The 21700-nt window shown below is 53.9% G+C and overlaps 1 protein-coding gene across 5 annotated transcripts; it reads left to right on the plus strand.

Annotated features, from left to right (window-relative positions):
- The first annotated feature begins 867 nt into the window (after positions 1–867).
- ADCK5 (aarF domain containing kinase 5) lies at positions 868–19791 on the plus strand. 5 transcript variants are annotated; one of them, XM_078606818.1, is made up of 16 exons: positions 869–1102; positions 2142–2257; positions 2803–2952; positions 4516–4591; positions 4960–5160; positions 6322–6462; positions 6896–7009; positions 7778–7909; positions 8660–8743; positions 9784–9865; positions 10541–10619; positions 12243–12334; positions 13101–13243; positions 14670–14785; positions 15495–15611; positions 17652–19791. In XM_078606818.1, exons 1-16 carry the CDS (start codon positions 1082–1084, stop codon positions 17755–17757), a joined length of 1770 nt encoding a protein of 589 aa, XP_078462944.1. In that variant the 5' UTR covers positions 869–1081; the 3' UTR covers positions 17758–19791. The 5 variants fall into 5 exon arrangements, with proteins under 5 accessions (XP_078462948.1, XP_078462944.1, XP_078462945.1 ...); XM_078606819.1 differs by having other exon boundaries at positions 869–1096; XM_078606820.1 differs by lacking the exon at positions 869–1102 and adding an exon at positions 1337–1572.
- The last annotated feature ends 1909 nt before the right edge of the window (positions 19792–21700 follow it).

The following is a 21700-nucleotide window of genomic DNA, read 5'->3' on the forward strand; positions in this document are numbered from 1 at the left end:
CAGCCGCAGCACTGAGCGAGACGCTGTACAGCACCAATCATCGTACTCATTCGTGTGCGTTTTGACATTACGTGGGTTGTTGACGTGAATGTACCTCCCGTTTTTTATATTGTGCTTTTCATAGGCCCGAATGTGTGGCCCGCGGGAGATGCATTTGAATCCAAACCGGTCCGCTGTCCAATAAAGTTTGACACCCCTGATTTAAACCACCTTCTAGTCAAATCGTCTGTGTCAATGTCCATGTTACAGATACATGCGCGTGCCGTGCAAGGAGGCCTTCATAGGTGCTCGCTAACACCCCCCCCCCCCCCATCAACAGTCTGGTAAAGGCAATAACGGGGTGATTTCTAGAAGACAATAATGCCTGTGCTGTCCATGCGAGCCTGCACGGTGTCTCTTCACCAACCACGAAGCGGCGAGGCCGAAGGGCGCGACGCCTGCCTCCGGCTCTGCGACAGCCGGAATCTTCAACAGCGTGCGGTACAAACGTGGACGTCTGGAAGGAAATCTCTTACAATTCCACAAAGTTCGCGTTGAAGCAACGCTCGAAAATCAACATGCCACTGTCGGGCTCACGCAAGCACGCGTATTGGTTGGTTGCTCCCAGACTTTGGGCGGCATATTAGGCTGCACGGACGTGGGAATATTGCGGCGAATTCCATCCAGCGGTAGATCGACCACGAGCGCCGCGATTGAATTGACCGAAATCTATGCGAGCCTCGCTCACGGCTTTTAAAGCCGGCGCGTGGCCGTGACGTTTGGGCCATACCACTGCGCGACGGGGGCTGGAGGGGGGGGGGGGGTTTGCAGGGTCATTGCAATGCGCGCGGGTATGCAGTCCATACCTCCCCCAACCCCCCTCCCCGGAATGAGTGAGTTGGTATGCGCCACAAGAGACACGCTGGGTCGTACAGTGCGCGAGGTGGCCTTGAGTTCACGTTGTGTTCGTGCAGCCATTGTTGCTGCTGCTGCTGTTGCTGCTGTTGTTGTTGCTGTTGCTGCTGCTGTTGTGAGAGGGGAGAAGCCTGGACCACCCTGCGAGGAGCCGTGACACGACGGGACGAGGCGGCGCGGCGCAACGATGCTACCCGCGGGGGTGCGGGTAAGCCGCTGTCACCGTCTGATAGCATCAATGCTGCTCATAGTGTCTTGTCGATACCGTGTCACCGTGGTCCCGAGACAGCGAGGCAAGGCACAGCCACTGTTCTAGGGGAAAAGTCAGGGGGTTGTTTCCCTGCCCTGTGGTTTTAAATGTCCGAGTTGGAAAGGACACCGATGATCTTGACGTCATCCTGGCCAACGCGCTCTTCCTTCCGCCATATCCCCGCCGCTGCTGCTGCTGCAGTCGACGACACAGCGACGGGCTCGTCAGTCCTCCTGACAGTCCCCGACACGTGTTCGTGTTGAGACGCCGAGAACATCGCTGGTACAGTCACTCCCCAATGAGACGGCGTTGAGGCAAGCAGCGAGGCACCGCCGCTTGCCATCTCCGCTTGGCCGCCCACTGCGCTCTTACACCACCACCTCGGGTAGAGCCGTCAATGGCCACGCTGCACGGAGACCCCTGAGTAGGTAATCCACGTGGGTGGCGATGTCACAGCTTGGAATCGGACGATTGTGTTGAAGGTGATTTTGTTCACTGCCGTATGTATGTACTGTATGTCGACCTTCTTTCGCACCGTACGTAGCCGATCGTTCTCATCGGATGTGCTGCCACCGCATTGATTTCAGGCCAGAAGGCAGGGTGTGATTTGACGGCGTTCCTTGGCTCTGGCGTTTTAAGACACGTGCCTTTGTGTGCATCCCTGTATATCCATAATCAACGTTTTTGGGTTAGATCGCGTTATTTATAAATGTGTCATAACCCTCCACCACCCGACACGGCCAATCAGCAAAAAAGTGTCACGTTGACAAAAAGACAAATAGTTCACTACTTTAGCCCACCGGTGTGATGAAGCGTGAAACCACAACATTTACAATTTTTGAGTATAAATAACGCGATATAACCCAAAAACGTTTATTATGAATAATATTGGTCGCGAAAGCCTATGTGTTAAAATGCCTGTATATCTTCCACTCTCTCAGACTGCGTGTGTGTTAATAAGCAACTGCGTTAAATGAGAGCATGATATCGTCCCCAGGTGTGCGTGTTGCGTGGCCACCGTGCCACCTGTCTCCGCCTCTACTCTGGCACTCACGCAACCACCACCACCGCCACGCGCGTCAACAGGCACCTGCTGACAGAGCGGGCCGGCAGGTGAGCAAAGGGACGAACCGCGTTGTTCATGTCCTCGTTGACAGACGGCGAGAGGTGGGGGAAATTGACACTTCTTAAAGCTCTCGCCGACTTGGATTATTCACGGTTTGACATCCACACGAACTACATTCTGACTTTTGAAACATCCTGAGTAATTGAGAGCAGTTCACGAACTTCACGAGAGGTGCACCGGGAGACTAGTTGTTAATGCACGTGAACGAAAACCCCCTTGTCACTGCTGTGTATGTGTTCAGTCCGAAAATCTGGATTTGAGAGGTAAAACTTCAATTTGTAGGATTGCCATATTACGTGGGGTGTTGCTTGCTTAAATTTGTAATATCGTATAAATACATACTATGTAAGTTAATATATTAAACATGTTTTTATCCGCACTATTAGCATAATTGTTATGCACGTGCCAATACACGCCCAGGACATCCTTGCAATGGAGAGACGTTCCATCCCCGAGGGTGAAATGTGTTAATTTTGTAAGAAAATACACGCAATCTAATGTCACAGTTGCATATGAATGTGTGCTTCTCAAGCGTTTTGAAGGAGCGTTCTCTGATGAGGAAGCTCGCGCTGGGCTCGCTGGTGGGGCTGCCCTTGCTTGGAGGCACGTGCTACGCCCTGTTAGACGCACAGACCAAACGCAAGACAAGAATACTCGTCCAAGGAATCCAGCGCTTCTGCAGGTTAGCCACGTGCCGTCACTTGCTCAATGAATGCGATCTAAAATCATGGTCGAGGGTTGCCAAGAAGTATCTGACATTTTTTTAAACGTCGCACACGTTAGTTTTTTTCCCAACGTTGTCGAAGCCTTTCATGAGAAAAGGTGCCTTGCTCAGCCGTAGAGAGTGGGCGGCTCGCCATCGGAAAGTGGCGCATTCACAATCCCTCGTTGGGGGTTGACTTGGCCCATCATCCATCCGCAGTCAATAAAATTGGTACCACTTTGTATGTATGTGTAGTGGTGTTTATTCACGCGAACAACTTCTTATTTTTCTTCTGTGTCACTTTATTCGAAGCATCCCACACGGGATGCTCCTCACGTTCCACACAACGTACTCCTCTAGATTTGAAGCGTACTCCTCTCTCGAACTCTTCCTCTCTGGTTCCACTAGCCTGCTACTCCGAGCTCACTCTCTCTTGCTCCGCTTGCCTGCTACTCCACACTCTGCTCGCCTGTCACGGACGCTCTCTCTCTCTCTGGTTCCGCTAGCCTGTTCTCCGCTAGCCTCTTACTGTATACTCCGCTAGCTTCTCACCCCGCTAACCTCTCACTGAATCTGCTGCTAGCCTATTCTCCGCTAGACTAACACACTCACACTTAAGGATTCCGCTAGCCTCTCCCCCGCTAGCCTGTTACTACTATACCCACACCTCAACGTCGCCCGTGGCCCCAGCAAGGGTTCAGCCAACACCGCTGGGGAGGACGAGGCGTGGAGGGCGAGGTCCCGGACTTCTCTTGCATTGACTTCTTCACTTCTTCATCTCCAACCAACTCAACTCCGTTGCTTCACACGTTCCCCTTCTACCCCCCTCCTCATTAAGTGCCCTCAGGTGGCCCTCGGGCGTCCTTCCGGCATCTCTTGCACGTTCCCCCCCCCCCCTCATCGCCTCTAACTCTAGTCTTCTTGGTGCCTACTCCGTGTTTGCAATTGCAGTCAGTTGATCACTGCCTCTTTCCCTAATTGCTGGCGTCTCTCTGTTTGCTGTCTCCCAGGCCACACGCTTGCACCAGCTCGACCTGACCTCACTTTTTGCAACTCCGTAAATGAATGCAACTGTTGTTTGCAAACCCTGCGCGCGTTACGCCACTACACATGTATATTGAATATCCATCCCACCGTACATAGCCAACAGTGCGAATCGGAGGAGCGGGGAAAGGACAACAACATAAACACAAAAAGCATTTCTAAAAAAATGAGTTTTCAATCTAGATTCCACACTGGCTCTGCTATAGGAATGTGAGATTTCCACCACTGGCTCAGAGCTGTAAACAGGAGAGAGAGCACTGCCCCCATGCTCGTTTGAGCAACAAATCACCGTCTATTATTTTGACCTTGCCAACAAACTTCTATTTTTAACTTGGTACATCCTCAAACATGAGCGCGTGTAATAATAAAAAATAAAAACATCAATTGCCTGAATTATTTTTTTGTTAAATGTATCGGATTAAATTCCCATTGTTTCATGGAACTTCGTTGATGCAACTTCGTGAAACAGTGCAAAGTTATTGATGTGTCTCTTTCTAGGTCTGTGCATGTGGGAATGCGCATATCCGGCGATTACTGGTGGACCATGAACATTGGTCTCAAAGGACTAGAGGAGGTAAGTTTATGGACAAGCAATGTGCATGATGTGACAAGGTGGTAGGATGTGATCTCATATTGTGCACTAACCTCGACATTTAAACTCAGATTTTCACACTCACTCCTGCCGTACGCCAAAATAAACACTTGCAGCTCATGGCCACGTGGCGTTGGAGATTTTGCGATTTGCAATCTTATATAATGTGGTTTACATAGTGACTACATGTGACCACATTTCAAGATGCTGGATATAAACAGTGGGCATATTTATAATTACAGTATCGATATGTTTAGTTTTAACATTTATCAATGAAGGGCTTGTTTTTAAAAGTATACGTTGAATAGTTAGAACCAACACGTGAAAAAACACATGTCTCTTGTGTTAAGAGCAGTACAGAATACAAGCAGGTGTTGTCGGATTGCCACCAGCGGGCAGCCGACAGCATCGTTAACGCGGCCATACTCAACGGAGGTGTTTACATTAAGCTGGGCCAGGGCCTGTGTGCCTTCAACCACCTGCTACCTCGCGAGTTCACCAAGACGCTGCGTGTGTTGGAGGACCAAGCGCTCGACCGCAGATACCAGGAGGTGACCAGCGGAAGAGAACACTGCGCTGCACGCAGCTTGCAACTGACTGCAATCAACGTCCTGCGTATTGCCTACATACACACCACTGCACGTTATATGGGAACATAAGCTAAACAATTTTTTTTTATATTACTGATCAAGGTTCACTGAGCGATGTAGCTCTTTTTCAGAAGCGACCTGGCTCAACGAAGGGACTTATCGCGTGGAAATTTATTGCAGCCAAATACTTTAAACGCACGTTGTTTCTAAATGTGGAGGGAAAAACTGGAGGACTCGGAGAAAAATCCACGCGACCACAGGGAGAACATTCCAACTCCAAATATGCAGGCATCAGGGCCAGGATCGAACCCATGACCTTCTGCATACCAGGCGAGGGAGTAAACATCTCACCACCATGGCAGTGGTGGCTATGCTGGACGTGGCTTGCAATCCAGCACTGTGGAGGCAGCGAGTGTTGGTGGATGACTGTTGTGAAACTCCCTTCCCGTGGGCGTCGATGAGGTGTCATAACCCTGGCTCGCCAGGAGAAGGCAGTACAGTAAGAGGAATAATCACCATCTGTTTCCATCTGTACGGGAATAGTGTTGCCTTCTTGCGTGCATGGGTTTTCTCTGAGTGCCCTGGTTTCCTCCCACATGTATAAACACTCATCACTAATTGGCTGCAAACATCTGAAAATAAAAACCCTGTTTAACAGGACTCTTCTGAAAAAGAGTCCGACCACTCACTAGTGTGGCTCACCTGAATAAATTGGTATACATTTTTATAGCTTAATTTTGCTACTCAAGCCAACTTTTGTTTCAGGATTTTTGTTGTTGAATTTAGATTTTTTTCACTGTTTTTTACATCTAGAATGTGGTTGTTTTTGCTCCGATTTATATTTGCTTCTTAGATATGCTTGTTTTTTTACGTTTTATTCAATTAAATTGTGGTAATCCGGGTCACTTGCAAAAAATCTCCACCCCTATTCCTTTTGACTTCTCGCCCTCGCTCAACAAAACAAGTGCAACGCTTCGTGCCGAGAAGGACCCCGCTTGAGTTGGCACGCGCGGAGGAACGACGCCGTACCGAATGCGACGCGGGGGTCGGACATGCCAGCCTCGTTCGGTGACGTTGCCAAACCAAAGTTTTTGTTGTTGTTGCCGCGTACGCTGTATGCAGGTGGACGCGCTGTTCCAGGAGGATTTTGGCACAACGCCCTTGCAGCTGTTCTCCGAGTTCGACTACGAGCCGGTGGCAGCTGCCAGCCTGGCTCAGGTGCACAAAGCACGGCTGCATGACGGAACGCCCGTTGCCATCAAGGTTCGTGGCGTGACGCTCGCTGACAACCACACTGCGTTCAACCGCAACACTGCTCCCTCTCTCCGATTCTTCTCTCGCACAGCTTCGCTTAGGAATTCCCTCCCCCCATCGCCTCTTTTTTTTTTCGACGACCTCTGGTAACCTCGTTCACTTCGACAAATGCGCTAACTCTCACCGATAGCATCTGTGATGGTGCTGTTCATTGCTGCTCGCCTAATATTTTTGGGCCTGTGCCAGGCAACTGTGATAAAAGTACAAAAGCTGTGGGATGCACTCGTGACGGATGGTTTCTTATATTGCGTCGCGAGTGTTACATTTGCAGAGACGAGGGATGTCAAACGATACTCTTGATGATGGAACCGGAATATACGTGTGTGTCTTGTGTGCTGTGGGCTCCCGTTGAGTCCTGGTTTGACTCTCTTGTCTGGGCTAGGTGCAGTACATAGACCTGCGTGACCGCTTTGACGGAGACGTGCGCACGCTGGAGATACTTCTCGACCTCGTGGCGCTCATGCACCCCACCTTTGGCTTTCGCTGGGTACTCAAGGTAACGTTTACGTACCCAACGGGTACACTTGGAAACGGGCAGCAATGTATCGCATCGCTCGGCATGGCCAAAGCCGTTGTTGCCACCGCCCCTCACTGCCAATGCGTGCCACCCTCTGGCAGATCCTACAGCTACTGCACAGCAGAGACATACGGTGACCTCCAACATCTGGCCTGACAGTCTCCTCCTACCATCTGTTCTTAGATAGACTCACACAGAGAATCACAGACTCACATAGAGAGCCACATACTCACAAAGAGAGCCACAGACTCACACAGAGAACCACAGACTCGCACAGAGAACCACAGACTCGCACAGAGAACCACAGACTCGCAAAGAGAACCAGACTCACAAAGAGATCCACAGACTCACAAAGAGATCCACAGACTCACAAAGAGAACCACAGACTCACAAACAGAGCCACAGACTCACACAGAGATACCCATGCATCTGCCCTGACAGTATCCCGCCTCTTGCTGCGCCTTGGTCGTCCCCGTGGTAGCTGGACCCGTGAAGACCACTCCAATGCCCGTCTCTGCAATGAAGGGGGGGGGTATCCTGAGTCTCCTCCTATCCTGCGCCAGCTTCTTGTACTTACACCTTGTGACCTGTTAGCGGCGGACTTTCCTCGCGCGCTCGTTTGTGTTTGCCCACTGAATGAGAACGATGGCTGCGAGATAAAATAATTGCTGACAATACTCGTTGCGTTGTCACGGAGCCCGAGGGCGTACGTGCGATGAGTACGGATGCACGTTCGTTTCCGTTCAGGACCTCAAGAGCACGCTCGCTCAGGAGCTGGATTTTGAGAACGAGGGACGCAACTCGGAGCGCTGTGCCCGCGAGCTGGCGCACCTGGAGTACGTCACAGTGCCCAAGGTCTACTGGGCCTTCACCAGCAAGGTGAAGGCGCGCTCTCGCGCTCAGCTTGGAGGTGTGTGTGTGCGTGCGCGCGCGTGCGTGCGCGTGCGGTCGTGTAGTGGCCTTCATCGGTGCTTGCCGCAAGTCTGTTGAGGCTAAAACGGGAATCTTTGTCTTGGTAGCGATTAGCGCGCTGCACTACAAACCTGGCGGGCCGAGTTCGATTCCAGCTTGCGGCCAACACCCGTGATGATTGTCTCAACGGGTCTTGGGCCTCCCCAAGGTCGACTGAGCCTGAAATGATTACCTGGTGCGGTGTGGAAACATCGCAGCGGCGGAAACAGGCAGCCGGGCGTGGTGTTAGCCACCCACCCCCACGTATGCCGTGCCGGCCTTCATAGGTGGTCGCTAACAGCACTTGCCCCAACAGTCCCGTAAGACTATATGGGGGATCTTTATCTTTGTACCTTTGTATCTTTGTACCTTTGGTAGTGTAGCGGTTAGCACACTGCGCTATAAATCCGGCGACTTGAGTTTGATGCACGCTCACGGCCAACACCTGTGACAATTATCTGAACCGGTCCTGGACCTTCCCTAGGTCGACTCAGCCTTAAATGAGTACCTGGTGCGGTGTGTAAACATTGCCGCTGGGGAGACAAAGGCGGTCGGGCGTGGTGCTGACCACCCACCCCCTCGTGTGCCGTGCCAGCCTTCACAGGTGCTACTTACTAACAGCACTTGCCCCAACAGTCTGTTAAGGCTACACTGTGTATCTTTGTCTTTGTGAAACAGCGTGTCCTGACAGCCGACTTCTGCTTGGGCTGCAAAGTAAATGACGTGGATTCCATCCAGCGGCAAGGCCTCAGCTTACAAGATGTAAGTGGTGGCGATCTGCCGGGGGGACTTGAGGGCCAGAGTTTACTGCGGTCTCACCGTCCTGTCCCGTCCCCACCCCCCCCTCCTATCTGTCGCGCTGAGCTGGTTGCGTTGTTACTCCACTCCATGCCGTTATCCGCAGGTGGTGGCGCACGTGTCACGTCGTGTTTTCACCATTCCGTTTGGGTCAAGGTGTAGGACCGAAGCATCGTCGAGGACCGGTTTGTGAGAGAGTTTACATCTTGCGGTGGCTAGGAGATGTTAACTTCCTTGCCTGGTTTACAGGAGGTCGTGGGTTCGATCCCGACCCTGATGCCTGCTGCTGTATATTAGGAGTTTGCATGTCTCTTTCCCCTGTGGTGTCTGGATTTTTCCCTAGTTTAGTTTTATCTTTGAATGTTGATCTTGATAAGTATTGCATCCCAAATATGGAGCATGTCTACCCGGGCATTTGTCGATGTTGCTTAAAAATAAACATTGCAGATGTTAATATTTAATCAGGAGATCAGATAAACCCATGGAGACAAGTGCTACAACGTTGAGTCCTTCGGGAGGATAACCTGGGGTTCATCATGACAATTAAAGTAGCTATGTATGGATGTATGTTGAACTTCTTTTCCACCGTGCGTAGCCATCCGTGCTTATCGGAGGTGCTGGTGAAAGGACAGCAAACCGCACACAAAAAGCACTTTTACAGAAATTAGTTCTAAATCTCGATTTACGTAGCCAACACGTGAATAAGCCTAAGTAAGAAGTTGAATTTCACTTCAATGAAATAAATGTGCGAGAAGGATGTTGACGAGACTAGGCAAGTAGAGGCATTTGAGAAACATTGACATTAGTATGGTTGGCTACGTACGGTGTGAAAAAGGTCCTCATCATGCGTGCATACATACCATACATTGCAAAACGAGGAAAATGTGCAAATCAACGCGATTAACCCAAATATACGCTCACGGATGTCTCCCTGCGTTCCACGAAGTCTCTCATTGGTGTCGGTGTGAATGTTCGTCCCGTCGTGTGGCTCGCTTTTTCCCCAGGTGGCAGGAAAGCTGATCGCAGTGTTCGCAGAACAGATCTTTTCCACTGGCTTCATCCATGCCGACCCACACCCGGGCAACGGTGAGAATGGCAGCGCAGGGGCGCGGCGCCCACCACAGTTTGGGGTTAATTCACGACAACCAAGTCAACTTAAGGGTCTCGGGGGACTTGCGCAAGCCAGTCGAATCGCCGTGTGCCCTCTTGTAATGGAAAACTGGCTCCCTTGTTTTTCCTGATGGACGGCACGTGAATCCTGGCGCGATTCTTCGGCCGGTCGATCCACGATTTGTAACGGGGGCGGCCAGGTGCGCGGAGAGACACGGAGAAAAATTTAATGTCACACACGCAATGTCGGTGGTCATTTTGGAATTGCATTCACGCAAAGAGTGTGCCGTCAACACCTTAACGTCCTACCTCGATGCCGTTGTGTAAACGGGACTGTGCCGACACAAACAAAAAATGCGCAAGGCATATATCGCGCTTGTCGTGGGCCCCACAACTCCATCTGTCGCTCAGCTGGGCCAAAGTGGATTTGCTGGCCCCGTCCGTCAGAATACTTTGAAAATCACAAAGCCATCAGAGCCCCGTCCGCACATCCAAGGTTGAGAACCACTGCTTCGGCAAAGCAGTGTTGACTACCCATGTTTACCGCCTTGAGTGCGGTGGTGGTGGTTGCCCGCAGTGCGGTGACGGTGTTGGCTGGCGTGGCGTGCGTTGCCTCGCTGACTGCGGTGGTTGTGGCCGTGTTGCCCGCAGTGCTGGTGAGAAAAGAGAAGAACGGCAAGGCAGGCCTGGTTCTTCTTGATCACGGCCTCTACGAGCATCTCAGTGAGCGGTAAAAAAAGCACTTTGGTGGTGTCTGAATAACATCAGATAAATGAAAAATATTTTTTTTATACAGCGTCATTTATTCATATTGCATCACAACACTCTTTAGACTTTGTAACGTCTACAGTTTTGTAAGATGCGGGAAAACCACAGAGACGGGAGCCAAAATTGTTGCCCCCATCACTGCGGCCCTTGTCACCACGACTCCCCGTCACCACGGCCCCATCATCACAGCCCTTGTCACCACGGCCCTCATCACCACGGCCCCCGTGACCAGGGCCCCCATCACCACGGCCCCATCATCACAGCCCTTGTCACCACGGCCCCCGTCACCAGGGCCCTTGTCACCAGGGCCCCCATCACCACGACTCCCCATCACCACGGCCCCCCGTTACCACGACTCCCGTCACCATGACTCCCCATCACCACGGCCCCATCATCACAGCCCTTGTCACCACGGACCCCCGTCACCATGGACCCCGTCACCACGGCCCCCGTCACCACGGCTCCCGTTACCACGACTCCCGTCACCACGGACCCCGTCACCACGGCCCCCCGTCACCACGGCTCCCGTCACCACGACTCCCGTCACCACGGCTCCCCGTTACCACGGCCCCTTCGTCACCAAGGCCGCTGCGATGAAGGGGGGGGGGGTATCCCGCCCACTGTTGTGCGATCCACGGATAGTGAGAACTACATTCCGGATCCCTTCTCCCTGCAGACCACAGGAGTTTTGAGAGAAGCCTCGGACTCTGGAGCAGAGCTCATGTGCAGGGGGGGTAGAGCGAGATGAGAGGGGAGAAGGCATGTGGGTGGAGAGACCAAGGAGGGGAAGGGACTGTGAAGATGGTGTCATACCTGAGACGCTAATTAAATGAAATCTACATATTCATCCAAGAGAGCCATGCTGAGTCATAGGACTCTTTTTCAAGCAGGTCCTGATTTGATGTCATCTCGGAACTCAATATTTAATTACATATTGTTTAAAAATGTGTTATGGTTCAACAATAAAAGGAAGCCACCACTGTCGTCATGCATCACACGGGATTCTGGGACTCGGTAGATCTCGCGGAGGATCGCTCCGCCGAATAGAATAGTTCCGCGGTTCGGAAGTCGGATGGTTAAAAAAGAATAACGTCTTTTATTGCTTCCTTCGTATGTGCGGATGTTTGCAAGTCGGGCGTTTGTGTCTCGGGTACTGCCTGTAATATATTAGGGTACCGGAATGGCGAGATGTTAACTCACATGCCTGGTATGCAAGAGGTCGTGGGTTAGAATCTGACCCCGACGCCGATATATTTGGAGTTTGCGTGTCTCTCTCCCTGTGGTCGCTTAGAATTTTTTCCGGGTCCTCCGGTTTTTCCCTCCACATTTATAATCAACATGCGTTTCAGAGTATTTGGCTGCTATACATTTCCAGATGATAAGTCACTACGTTGAGCTGTCATTTGTGGCCAGGCCACTTCTGAAAAAGAGCTACACATCTCAGTGGGTCTTACCTGGTTAAGGAAACATTGTTTGGCTTAATTGCTATTTTACTTAAACTGACGTGTATACGTGGCTTCGCGATAGATTAAACAAACAAACAAAAGTGTCGCCCCTCCCGTGTGCGTGTTTGTGTTGAGCTCAGGGACCGGCTGGCACTGTGCCAGCTGTGGCGAGCGATCGTGCTGCGGAGGGACACCGACATGAGGCGCTTCTCGGCAGACCTCGGCGTGGGAGGTACGAGGCACCGCCGCAAGGCCACGCTCGGGCACACGGCGCGGCCCTGAGCGCCACGCTGATCTACGGCGGGAGCGCTTGATTTATCGCCCCAGTTATGAATCTTCCCAGCGTCACAAGGGCGTGCCGCGCACGCCACGGTAGCCGGGTTGAGACCTCGCAGTCGCCACCCACGTGGGGAGGCTGCAGTTCCATCCCCGCCTCCTAGCAGGCCCGTATATTTTGGGGTTTGCATGTTCTCCCCGCGGTCACGTGGGGTTTTTCTCCGGGCACTCCGGTTCACCCCCCCACCACGCCGTGCCCCTCCCCACCGCGAGATGAGCGGTGACCCGCTGCGTTCACTCCTGGTCAGTGGGGAGTGTGGCCACGTCGCCTCTGAATTAGAACTAAACAGTTCCGTAGACATCACCTGGTAAAACAAGTTTAGTTTAGATCAGTGTTCTTCACTGCAAGGCCCGCGGGCCACTGGCGTCCCGTGGTGGCCCTTTAGTGTGGCCCCTGACGTGCGGCCCACCAACAATACACAAACCGTGAAAACACCCCATTGTCATTGTGCTGTCAAACCCAACAATCGCTGCAAATGTGTGGCGGCCCTCACACTGATTGTATTAACGGCAAAAGTGAAAAAGAACACTGGTTTAGCATATCGAGAATTACTTTAGACCAGATTTCCTCAACGAGAAATAATTTATGCATTACACATGCGTGTGTGCGTGTGTGTGCGCGTGTGTGCACGTGTGCGCGTGTGTGTGTGCGTGCGGTACAGACCACTTCCTGTTCTGTGAGATCCTGATGCAGCGACCGATCGACATGAGCTCGCGGAGTTTCCGGCTGGCGCACGCCCTGACGGCACCGGAGCAGCGCTACATGCAGGAGATGGCGAGGGAGCGCTTCGACCGCATCATGGAGGTGAGCAGCGGCCTCCGTTTAGTTGCCGGTCCTCCCAGCATTCGAGACCCTAAAACATCGTCGCACGCCCTCCTGGCTTTGACGTTCCTCCTCTCTGAAGACGACGGTGGTGGAACCATCACCAGCATCAGAACATCAGTTAGCACAGTTGCCTACGAACGGTGTGAAAGAAGTTCCAGATTAGTGCATGCAGCAGTAAACAAAATCTACGTACAACAGCAGGCCGATGCGCACTACATCTCCTTGCACGGACAGAACATTAGAGACACGGGCCACGGTAGTGCAGTTGTGGCCATGTAACCCAAACTATGGACCACGGAGTAATCCCAGCCTCGTACAGTTACTTAGAGATACACAGGAGACCGGGAGAGAAAGGTAAACATATATAATTAAAAACCTGAGAAAAATTAGTGTGATATTGTTGACATGCAACTCAAACTATGGACTGTGTAATGAACCAATCAAGACCCATAGAGATACACACAGACACATAGAAATACATAAAAAACAAGCCATGCACAGAAGTGTGACTCTAGTCACGTAAACCGAACTGTGAGCTACATCGTACACCACTGCGGTCTGTGCGCCTTCAACGGAGGAGGAGGAACAGCGACACGACACAAACTCTCTCTGCTAAGGCCCTCTCAGCGTGGCCAGAAGCAGCAGCAGCAGACCTCGACATTGGCATCGAGCTCATGAACGTATTGCTGCTGCCATCAACATGATGCGCAAGAATGGCATTTATTAACTTTTTGAACTGAATGGAATGTTTGTTTCGGAAGAAAAACTGAAGGTGCCTCGAGTATCGGAGTGCTGGAAGTCCTGGCATCGGGAACAGTGCCATGGAGTCTTTACTGCTGCTCAGGGTTGCAGTACGAAAGAAGTTCACATGCATGCACAGCAAAAACTCTCTTATCCGGCACTTTAGCACCCGAAATGCTTGTTACGTGAGTATTATACCTGGGACGGTGGAGACACTCGCCAGGTGGCTCTGCGGGAGGGTGAGCGGCTCGCAGTCGGAAGGTCGCGGGGTTCAAATCCTGGTTGGGGGTTGACTCGGCCCACCATCCCTTCCGGGGTCGACAAAATAAAGCACCACTTTGTGTGGAAGTTAAACAAGTGGTTGACCAATGGATAGACCCATCGCTTGCCATAGACACGAGGAGATTGCACCGCTGGCTCTTGCAGGGCTATAACAGAGGTCGCAATCGGGTACCCGATACCCGTAGCCTACCCGATACCCGGCCGGGTACGGGTAGCGGGGTATCGGGTAGGGTACGGGTACGGGTACCCGATTGCGACCCTGGTGCGGCCGGCTCCGGGTAAGGAATCAAAACCCGTTTGCGACCTCTGGACTATAATCACGACATGAGCACCAATGGCGCGGTTGAACGAGCGTCGCTCGGGACGTGTTGGCTCTGCGCAGGTGCTGAAGCAGTTGCCGCGGCCGATGCTGCTCGTGTTCCGAAACATTAACACGATCCGCTCCATCAACATCACGCTCGGCTCTCCCGTCGACCGCTACACCCTCATGGCTCGCAGGTGAGGCCGCGGGCGACCGTGGATCCCCCGTGATGAGCGCGGTTTGGCTACGTACGGTGCGAATGAAATTGGGCGCACACGCACACATACAGTGGACGCCGCGTCTCCCGTCGCCGTTCTCCGCTTCGCTCGTCGGCCCCGTCGCTCGGCCCGCGCGTCGTCTCCCGTCGTCTCCCGCTGTCTCCCCGCGGGAGGAGTACAGAGTGAGCCAGACGGGAGATGCCGTAGCAGGGAGATGCATGGAGCGAGGGAAACGGACTCAGCAGCAGCAGCACGATAGAGGCGTCAAGTTAAGAGACACGGTATCGGAGAGGGGGAGGGAGAGAGGAGGAGGATGGAAGATATGGATGACAGGAAGCACGTGTTTTTTTATTGGCATGAAATGTGTTCCTTGATGCAACATTTTCCGAGCTCAGATTTTCCAACGATCTATTAGCTCTCTCTCTTTTGCCACGCAAGGTGCCACCGTACCCTACAGCAGTCAATCATTACTCGTCCCATCGTGCACACTACTCGCATGGCATATCCGCAGTGGGCTTCAATACCGGCGTGGCCTAGCAAGTTGAGGCAAATGAAAAACTGAGAATGGTGACTGCCACTTTTACCGGACATCTGTGAAAAAGAGCTATGTAGCCCATCGGATTCCTCCAGTCTAAATGAGAGATTCTGATTTCGACGCTGAAAGCACGTGCGTGCGTTTGTGTCGCAGTGCGGTGCGCGGAGAGGTGGCGCTACAGAACCGGCACAAGGGGGGCCACAGAAGGGTGCCGATGGTGGCCTGCGCCCTGAGCCTCTGGGAGAAGATCAAGTTTGAATTCGCCCTCAGGTAAGGGCTCGGTCAACGTTAGACGTTGCACTCTTTTGCAGCGCATACTCAGCCCCCACTGGGTTGTGGGGAAGCAATGTAATTCCGTGCAGACCTTCGTGAGGGTTTGTACTATGAGACACGCCCCCCAGAGAGAGACACGCCCCCAGAGAGAGACACGCCCCCAGTGAGAGACGCCCCCAGTGAGAGACACGCCCCCAGTGAGAGACACGCCCCCAGAGAGAGACACGCCCCCAGAGAGAGACACGCCCCCAGTGAGAGACGCCCCCAGTGAGAGACACGCCCCCAGTGAGAGACACGCCCCCAGAGAGAGACACGCCCCCAGTGAGAGACACGCCCCCAGTGAGAGACGCCCCCAGAGAGAGACACGCCCCCAGTGAGAGACACGCCCCCAGAGAGAGACACGCCCCCAGAGAGAGACACTCCCTCAGTGAGAAACACGCCCCCAGAGAGAGACACGCTCCCAGTGAGAGACACGCCCCCAGTGAGAGACACGCCCCCAGTGAGAGACACGCCCCCAGAGAGAGACACGCCCCCAGTGAGAGACACGCCCCCAGAGAGAGACACGCCCCCAGTGAGAGACACGCCCCCAGAGAGAGACACGCCCCCAGTGAGAGACACGCCCCCAGTGAGAGACGTCCCCAGAGAGAGACACGCCCCCAGTGAGAGACGCCCCCAGAGAGAGACACGCCCCCAGAAAGAGACACTCCCTCAGTGAGAAACACGCCCCCAGAGAGAGACACGCCCCCAATGAGAGACACGCCCCCAGTGAGAGACACGCCCCCAGTGAGAGACACGCCCCCAGAGAGAGACACGGCCCCAGTGAGAGACACGCCCCCAGTGAGAGACACGCCCTCAGTGAGAGACACACCCCCAGAGAGAGACACGCCCCCAGTGAGAGACACGCCCCCAGTGAGAGACACGCCCCCAGTGAGAGACACGCCCCCAGAGAGAGACACGCCCCCAGTGAGAGACACGCCCCCAAAGAGAGACACGCCCCCAGTGAGAGACACGCCCCCAGAGAGAGACACGCCCCCAGAGAGAGACACGCCCCCAGTGAGAGACACGCCCCCAGTGAGAGACGCCCCCAGTGAGAGACACGCCCCCAGAGAGACACGCCCCCAGTGAGAGACACGCCCCCAGAGAGAGACACGCCCCCAGAGAGAGACACGCCCCCAGAGAGAGACACGCCCCCAGTGAGAGACACGCCCCCAGTGAGAGACACGCCCCCAGAGAGAGACACGCCCCCAAAGAGAGACACGCCCCCAGAGAGAGACACGCCCCCAGAGAGAGACACGCCCCCAGAGAGAGACGCCCCCAGAGAGAGACACGCCCCCAGAGAGAGACACGCCCCCAGTGAGAGACACGCCCCCAGTGAGAGACACGCCCCCAGAGAGAGACACGCCCCCAGTGAGAGACACGCCCCCAGTGAGAGACACGCCCCCAGAGAGAGACACGCCCCCAGAGAGAGACACGCCCCCAGTGAGAGACACGCCCCCAGTGAGAGACACGCCCCCAGTGAGAGACACGCCCCCAGAGAGAGACACGCCCCCAGAGAGAGACACGCCCCCAGAAGGCAGTTCGTGGCAGTGTGTACCATTGTGGCAGGCTTGCGTTTTAAGACTGATGCGATTCTCCCAACACTGGCGGTGGACACAACAAATATTGGAGCTCTTAAATTTCGATTTAAAACTTTCGTGACTGCAGGGATTCATCTTCTTGGTTCTTTCGGTAAAGTCACCTGAGGACGGCTGCTTGCGTTATGGCCGAAACGTCGTGAGAATTGTATTTTATTATGTTTTATTATTTCCCTTCTACGTGACTTTACTGAAAGAACCAAGAAGATTTGAGCCCTTGTTTTCTCAGTGGTGCCAGCAAATTGAGCTCGATGCCAAGTTTCCTCCCGCTTTCAAATGCAGCGACACCCCCTGCGACACCCCCTGTCGACGCCAATGTGCAGCGACGTTTCCCCTGAGCACGTGGCTGCAGTTTTTTTTTCTGCAGCGGAATTGCGACCGTCGCCGTGTGCGTTGTGCGCAGGTCACAGACGTGGCGGATGAAGGCCGCCGCACGGATGCTCCGGCTGTTCGCCTGGCTGGGCCTCATGAGCTACGAGGGAGAAATCGTGGAGTACCTCGAAGCCTGATGCTGCAGCTGCGGAGAAAAGAAAATCTTGGGCAGAGGCCAGGGCCTGTTCCAAGAGATGACGTGCTATAAAGGTGTGCCATGAAGGAGGACCCTTACCTGAAACGTTGCTGAATTTATATATCTTTATTTTCACTTTGAGGCCATACGATGTTGTTGACGAATGTGTTTAGTTTTTCACTTGTGGTTGTACACCGCAGCCAACGCAGCCACTATCGCAGCTGTAGCAGATGATTCGTTTAATTCTCCCGGAAGTGAAGGCCAAGGAGAAGCAACTTGGGTCACTCACGAGAACAAAGAAGCCTACTGTTTTGTGAGGAGCACGGGCAACTTGGGCAACTTTTGTGCGTGCGTGCGTACGTGTGTGTGCGTGGGTGCGTGCGTGTGCGTGCGTGCGTGTGTGGGTGCGTGCGTGTGTGTGCGTGTGTGCGAGCGATGTGGCTACTGCGGGAGGACTGCTTCGTGCTCACAGCGTCTCTCCGTGACCGCTCTGCGAGTGGCGCGCAACTCGCTCCCCGGTGCGGAGAGCCGAGCACGACTCGTCGCAGCGACGTGCCGTCTGCGGACGCTCGCGAGCGCGCCGCTGCGCCATCGCAACCTTTCCGCGCGGCGTCGGCGAGACAAATAAAACGTCGCTGAAACTAAAATGCAGTCGTCGGGGAAAACTCGACGAGCGTAGCCGGAAAACAAACCTTGACGGCGGCAGCCGGCAGTGCGAGGAGTGAGGATTGTTTTGAACGCACGGGGGAAAAAATCGAGCAAGTGTCCGCACCGGCCTTGAACATGGCCAAGTGTCGCGAGGCACGGAATTCTAGAGCTTCGTAGGCGCAGTGGAAAAAGAGAGGCCTCCCCTCCCTCGGAGTTGACGTACGTACCATAGGTTGAACTTCTTTCGCACTGCACATAGCCAACCATGCTTATTGGAGGTGCGGGATGATAAACCACGGCTACGTGAGGAGGTCGGCACTGGAACGGAGAGGTGGAGGAGGGGTGGTGGACGGGGTCCTTGAGCAGCACTACATTGATGACTAACTTGCAAACATGAGCACGCCGATCTTGCAGTAGGTCTCCTTCCGCGGAGCTCGGGGTACAAGTCGCGCGGCGCCGGGTTCTCGTCACAAGTCTGGCGGGAATTCTGAACCAATCCCAAATTTTAGCGGAGCAGTCGGAAGCCCGGAAAAATAGCGGTTTCGCAATCGTCCGACGGGGATGTGTTACGACGCGTAAACTGGGGATCTCGGGCGGCAAGAGGGGCGGCAAGAGGGGCGGCGTCTCGCGGCCGTGCGGAAGACACGCGGCTGGCGCCGGACACGCGGAGCGTGGGAGAATGTCCGGTGGTTGTCGAGTGACGGTAGCGAGATTTTGACGACCTTGCCTGGTATGCAGGAGCTCGTGGATTTTTCTCCGGGTCCTCCGGTTTTTCGCCTCCACGTGTAGAATCAACGTGCGCTTTAGAGTATTTGGCTGCTATAAATGTCCACGTGCTGATGATAGGTCATTATCGGCACGTCGCTAAAAAAGGAGCTCTATCGCACAGTGGGCCTTCTTGCCTGGGTGCCGTGGCTGTAGCGTCGCGGCCGAGTGGACGGGCCTCGCGCTGCCCCCAGTACGCATCACCACGCGCCGAGTGAACTCCGCTGATATTCAAAACGATACCTTCGCTCGTCACCGCCGCTTTCGTGTCTAGGTGCAGTTTACGAGATTCCGCTTGTGACCAAGGGTGAACGATTGTCGGTTGTATTGCACAAACGTAACGGTGTTTTCCTCTTATGCTTTGAGAGTAATTATTTTGCTAAGCGAAAATCGTAAATGAAATCCAATGCGAAATTAAATTGGTGGCTTGTGAGCACCGCACACTACACGGGTTGACGCGTCGCATTGCAAAAACGTGTGAACTGATGGAACGCCTTCTAGCAGCGTCCCCCGCTCAAGTGGTTCTCGTTAAACTTTCTCACACACGGGTCGATTCCACCAACGCGGAACACACGGCTCTTGAGATGTCCTCTTACGTTACAATAAACTGGTGAGAATGAAACGCGGGGCTCGGTACGGACGATGGAAAGCCACGCGGTGGCGCAGAGCGGAGAGGCATTTCCACAAGCAGATCCGCCTCTGTGAACAAGGCCGACATTGGTGTCTTATTCAGAGGCCGAATTGAATGTTGTGCTACGCTGGGCCACTCCTATCTGATGTCAAGATGTAAAACTATTTTTTTTTGACAGCGTAAAATAGACATAAAGCAACCTGGACCACAAATGATAGCTCAACAAAGTGGCATATCGCGTGGAAATGTAAAGCAGGCAAATACTCTGAACGCGTGACGTTCATTCTAAATGTGGAGGGGAAAACCGGAGTGTCCCGGAGACATCCACGTGACTACGGGGAGAGAGAGAAACATGCCAACTCCAAATATACAGCAGGGTCCGGCTCGAAGCCTTGACCTCCTGCATACCAGGCGAGGTCTTTAACATCTCACCTTTGACGACTAATCTAAAAGCGTGCATCTACAGAGGCGCACGGGGCTGGTGGCTCCGCTGCACGTGGCTGCACGTGGCTGCACGTGGCTGCACGTGGCTGCACGTGGCTGCACGTGGCTGCACGTGGCTGCACGTGGCTGCACGTGGCTGCACGTGGCTGCACGTGGCTGCACGTGGCTGCACGTGGCGCAGCAGCGGGGGTTGGTGGGCGTCGTGGTGGCGCCATGCCGCGTCTCGCCAGCAGACGGCGGTACCGCATTAATGTGGACTCCACGTGTTGGCTGGATGCTGATAGATCATCGGTGTTCTTCATTGCCAACCCCGCAGGCCACTGGCGGCTCCTGATGGACTTTAGTGCAGCTCCCTGGCGTGGGGCCCCCGACAATACACAACGTGTGAAAACAACACCCCCCCCCAATCATCATTGTGCTGCTGTCAAAACCCCAACAATGGTTTCAAATGTGTGCCACCCCCCCTCTCGCTGATGACGTCTTATCGGCCACTGGGATCGAGTGTTGCCCCCTACTTGCACGCGTGGGTTTCGTTCCCTCTGGGTGCTCCGGTTTCCGCCAGCATATGAACTCTTATTGTCTGGTAACACCTTAATATACAGAGGACCGCAGAACACGGAGGTGCCGGGGGGGGGGTAATTTTGATCCGGCTCACCGCCTGAATCTGCCTTTCCTGTGGTTCCTCTCACTCTGCACGAGAACGAGTGAACTGTGTGGCAGCGCGTGACACATTGAACATTGCATCATCGTTGTAGAGGTGGGGGTTGGGGAGGGAGGGAGGGACTCCCACTCACTGCGAGTGCCAATCGAATTTGGCCTGGCCGAAAGCGGATTTCGTGTCACAACGAGTGCCAAACTCGGCACTTATTCCAGAGTCGTATTCGCAGCCCGTAAATAGTTGGAACAGGCAGCGGGCAAGATGGCCCTGGGCCACCAATCGCAAACAGAAGGGGGTCCCCTCCTTCCCTCCCTTGGTCCGGTGTCTCGCTCCCGACACGGGCTCCTGTTCATCGACAAAGCCGCTGCACTGCCACGCTCCGCACGTGACCTCTCTGGCCCCGTTCTGATTGGCTGCGAGGGAGTGGGGGGGGGTGATCCCTTGCCCTGGCAATGACCGTGAACACCGCATTCTGACGGACCCGTGCATCATTCACACGCCTCCTTCCACATCGGCATCATCAGCATCCTCGCCATCACCCTTGCTACTGATCGTCTCGATCATCATCTTCCTTTCGACCCCTTTTGCACGCCCTTCGGTTACAACACAGGGGACGTATTGTTTGCCAGAGTGTGCAGGGTGACCCATGGAGAGAAGTTGGTTCGGTGTCAATCCGCTCCTCTTGTACGACGGGAGACGCTTTTGTGTGACAGGGACGTCCGGTTTGGGGGGAGCCGCTCGATAGCGTCGAGTGGAGAAATGACATCCCTGATCCTAGCAGTTGACAACGAAGGGTGA

Source organism: Lampetra planeri, chromosome 26, assembly GCF_965212315.1.
Source record: "Lampetra planeri chromosome 26, kcLamPlan1.2.h2, whole genome shotgun sequence".
Lineage (NCBI taxonomy): Eukaryota > Metazoa > Chordata > Hyperoartia > Petromyzontiformes > Petromyzontidae > Lampetra > Lampetra planeri.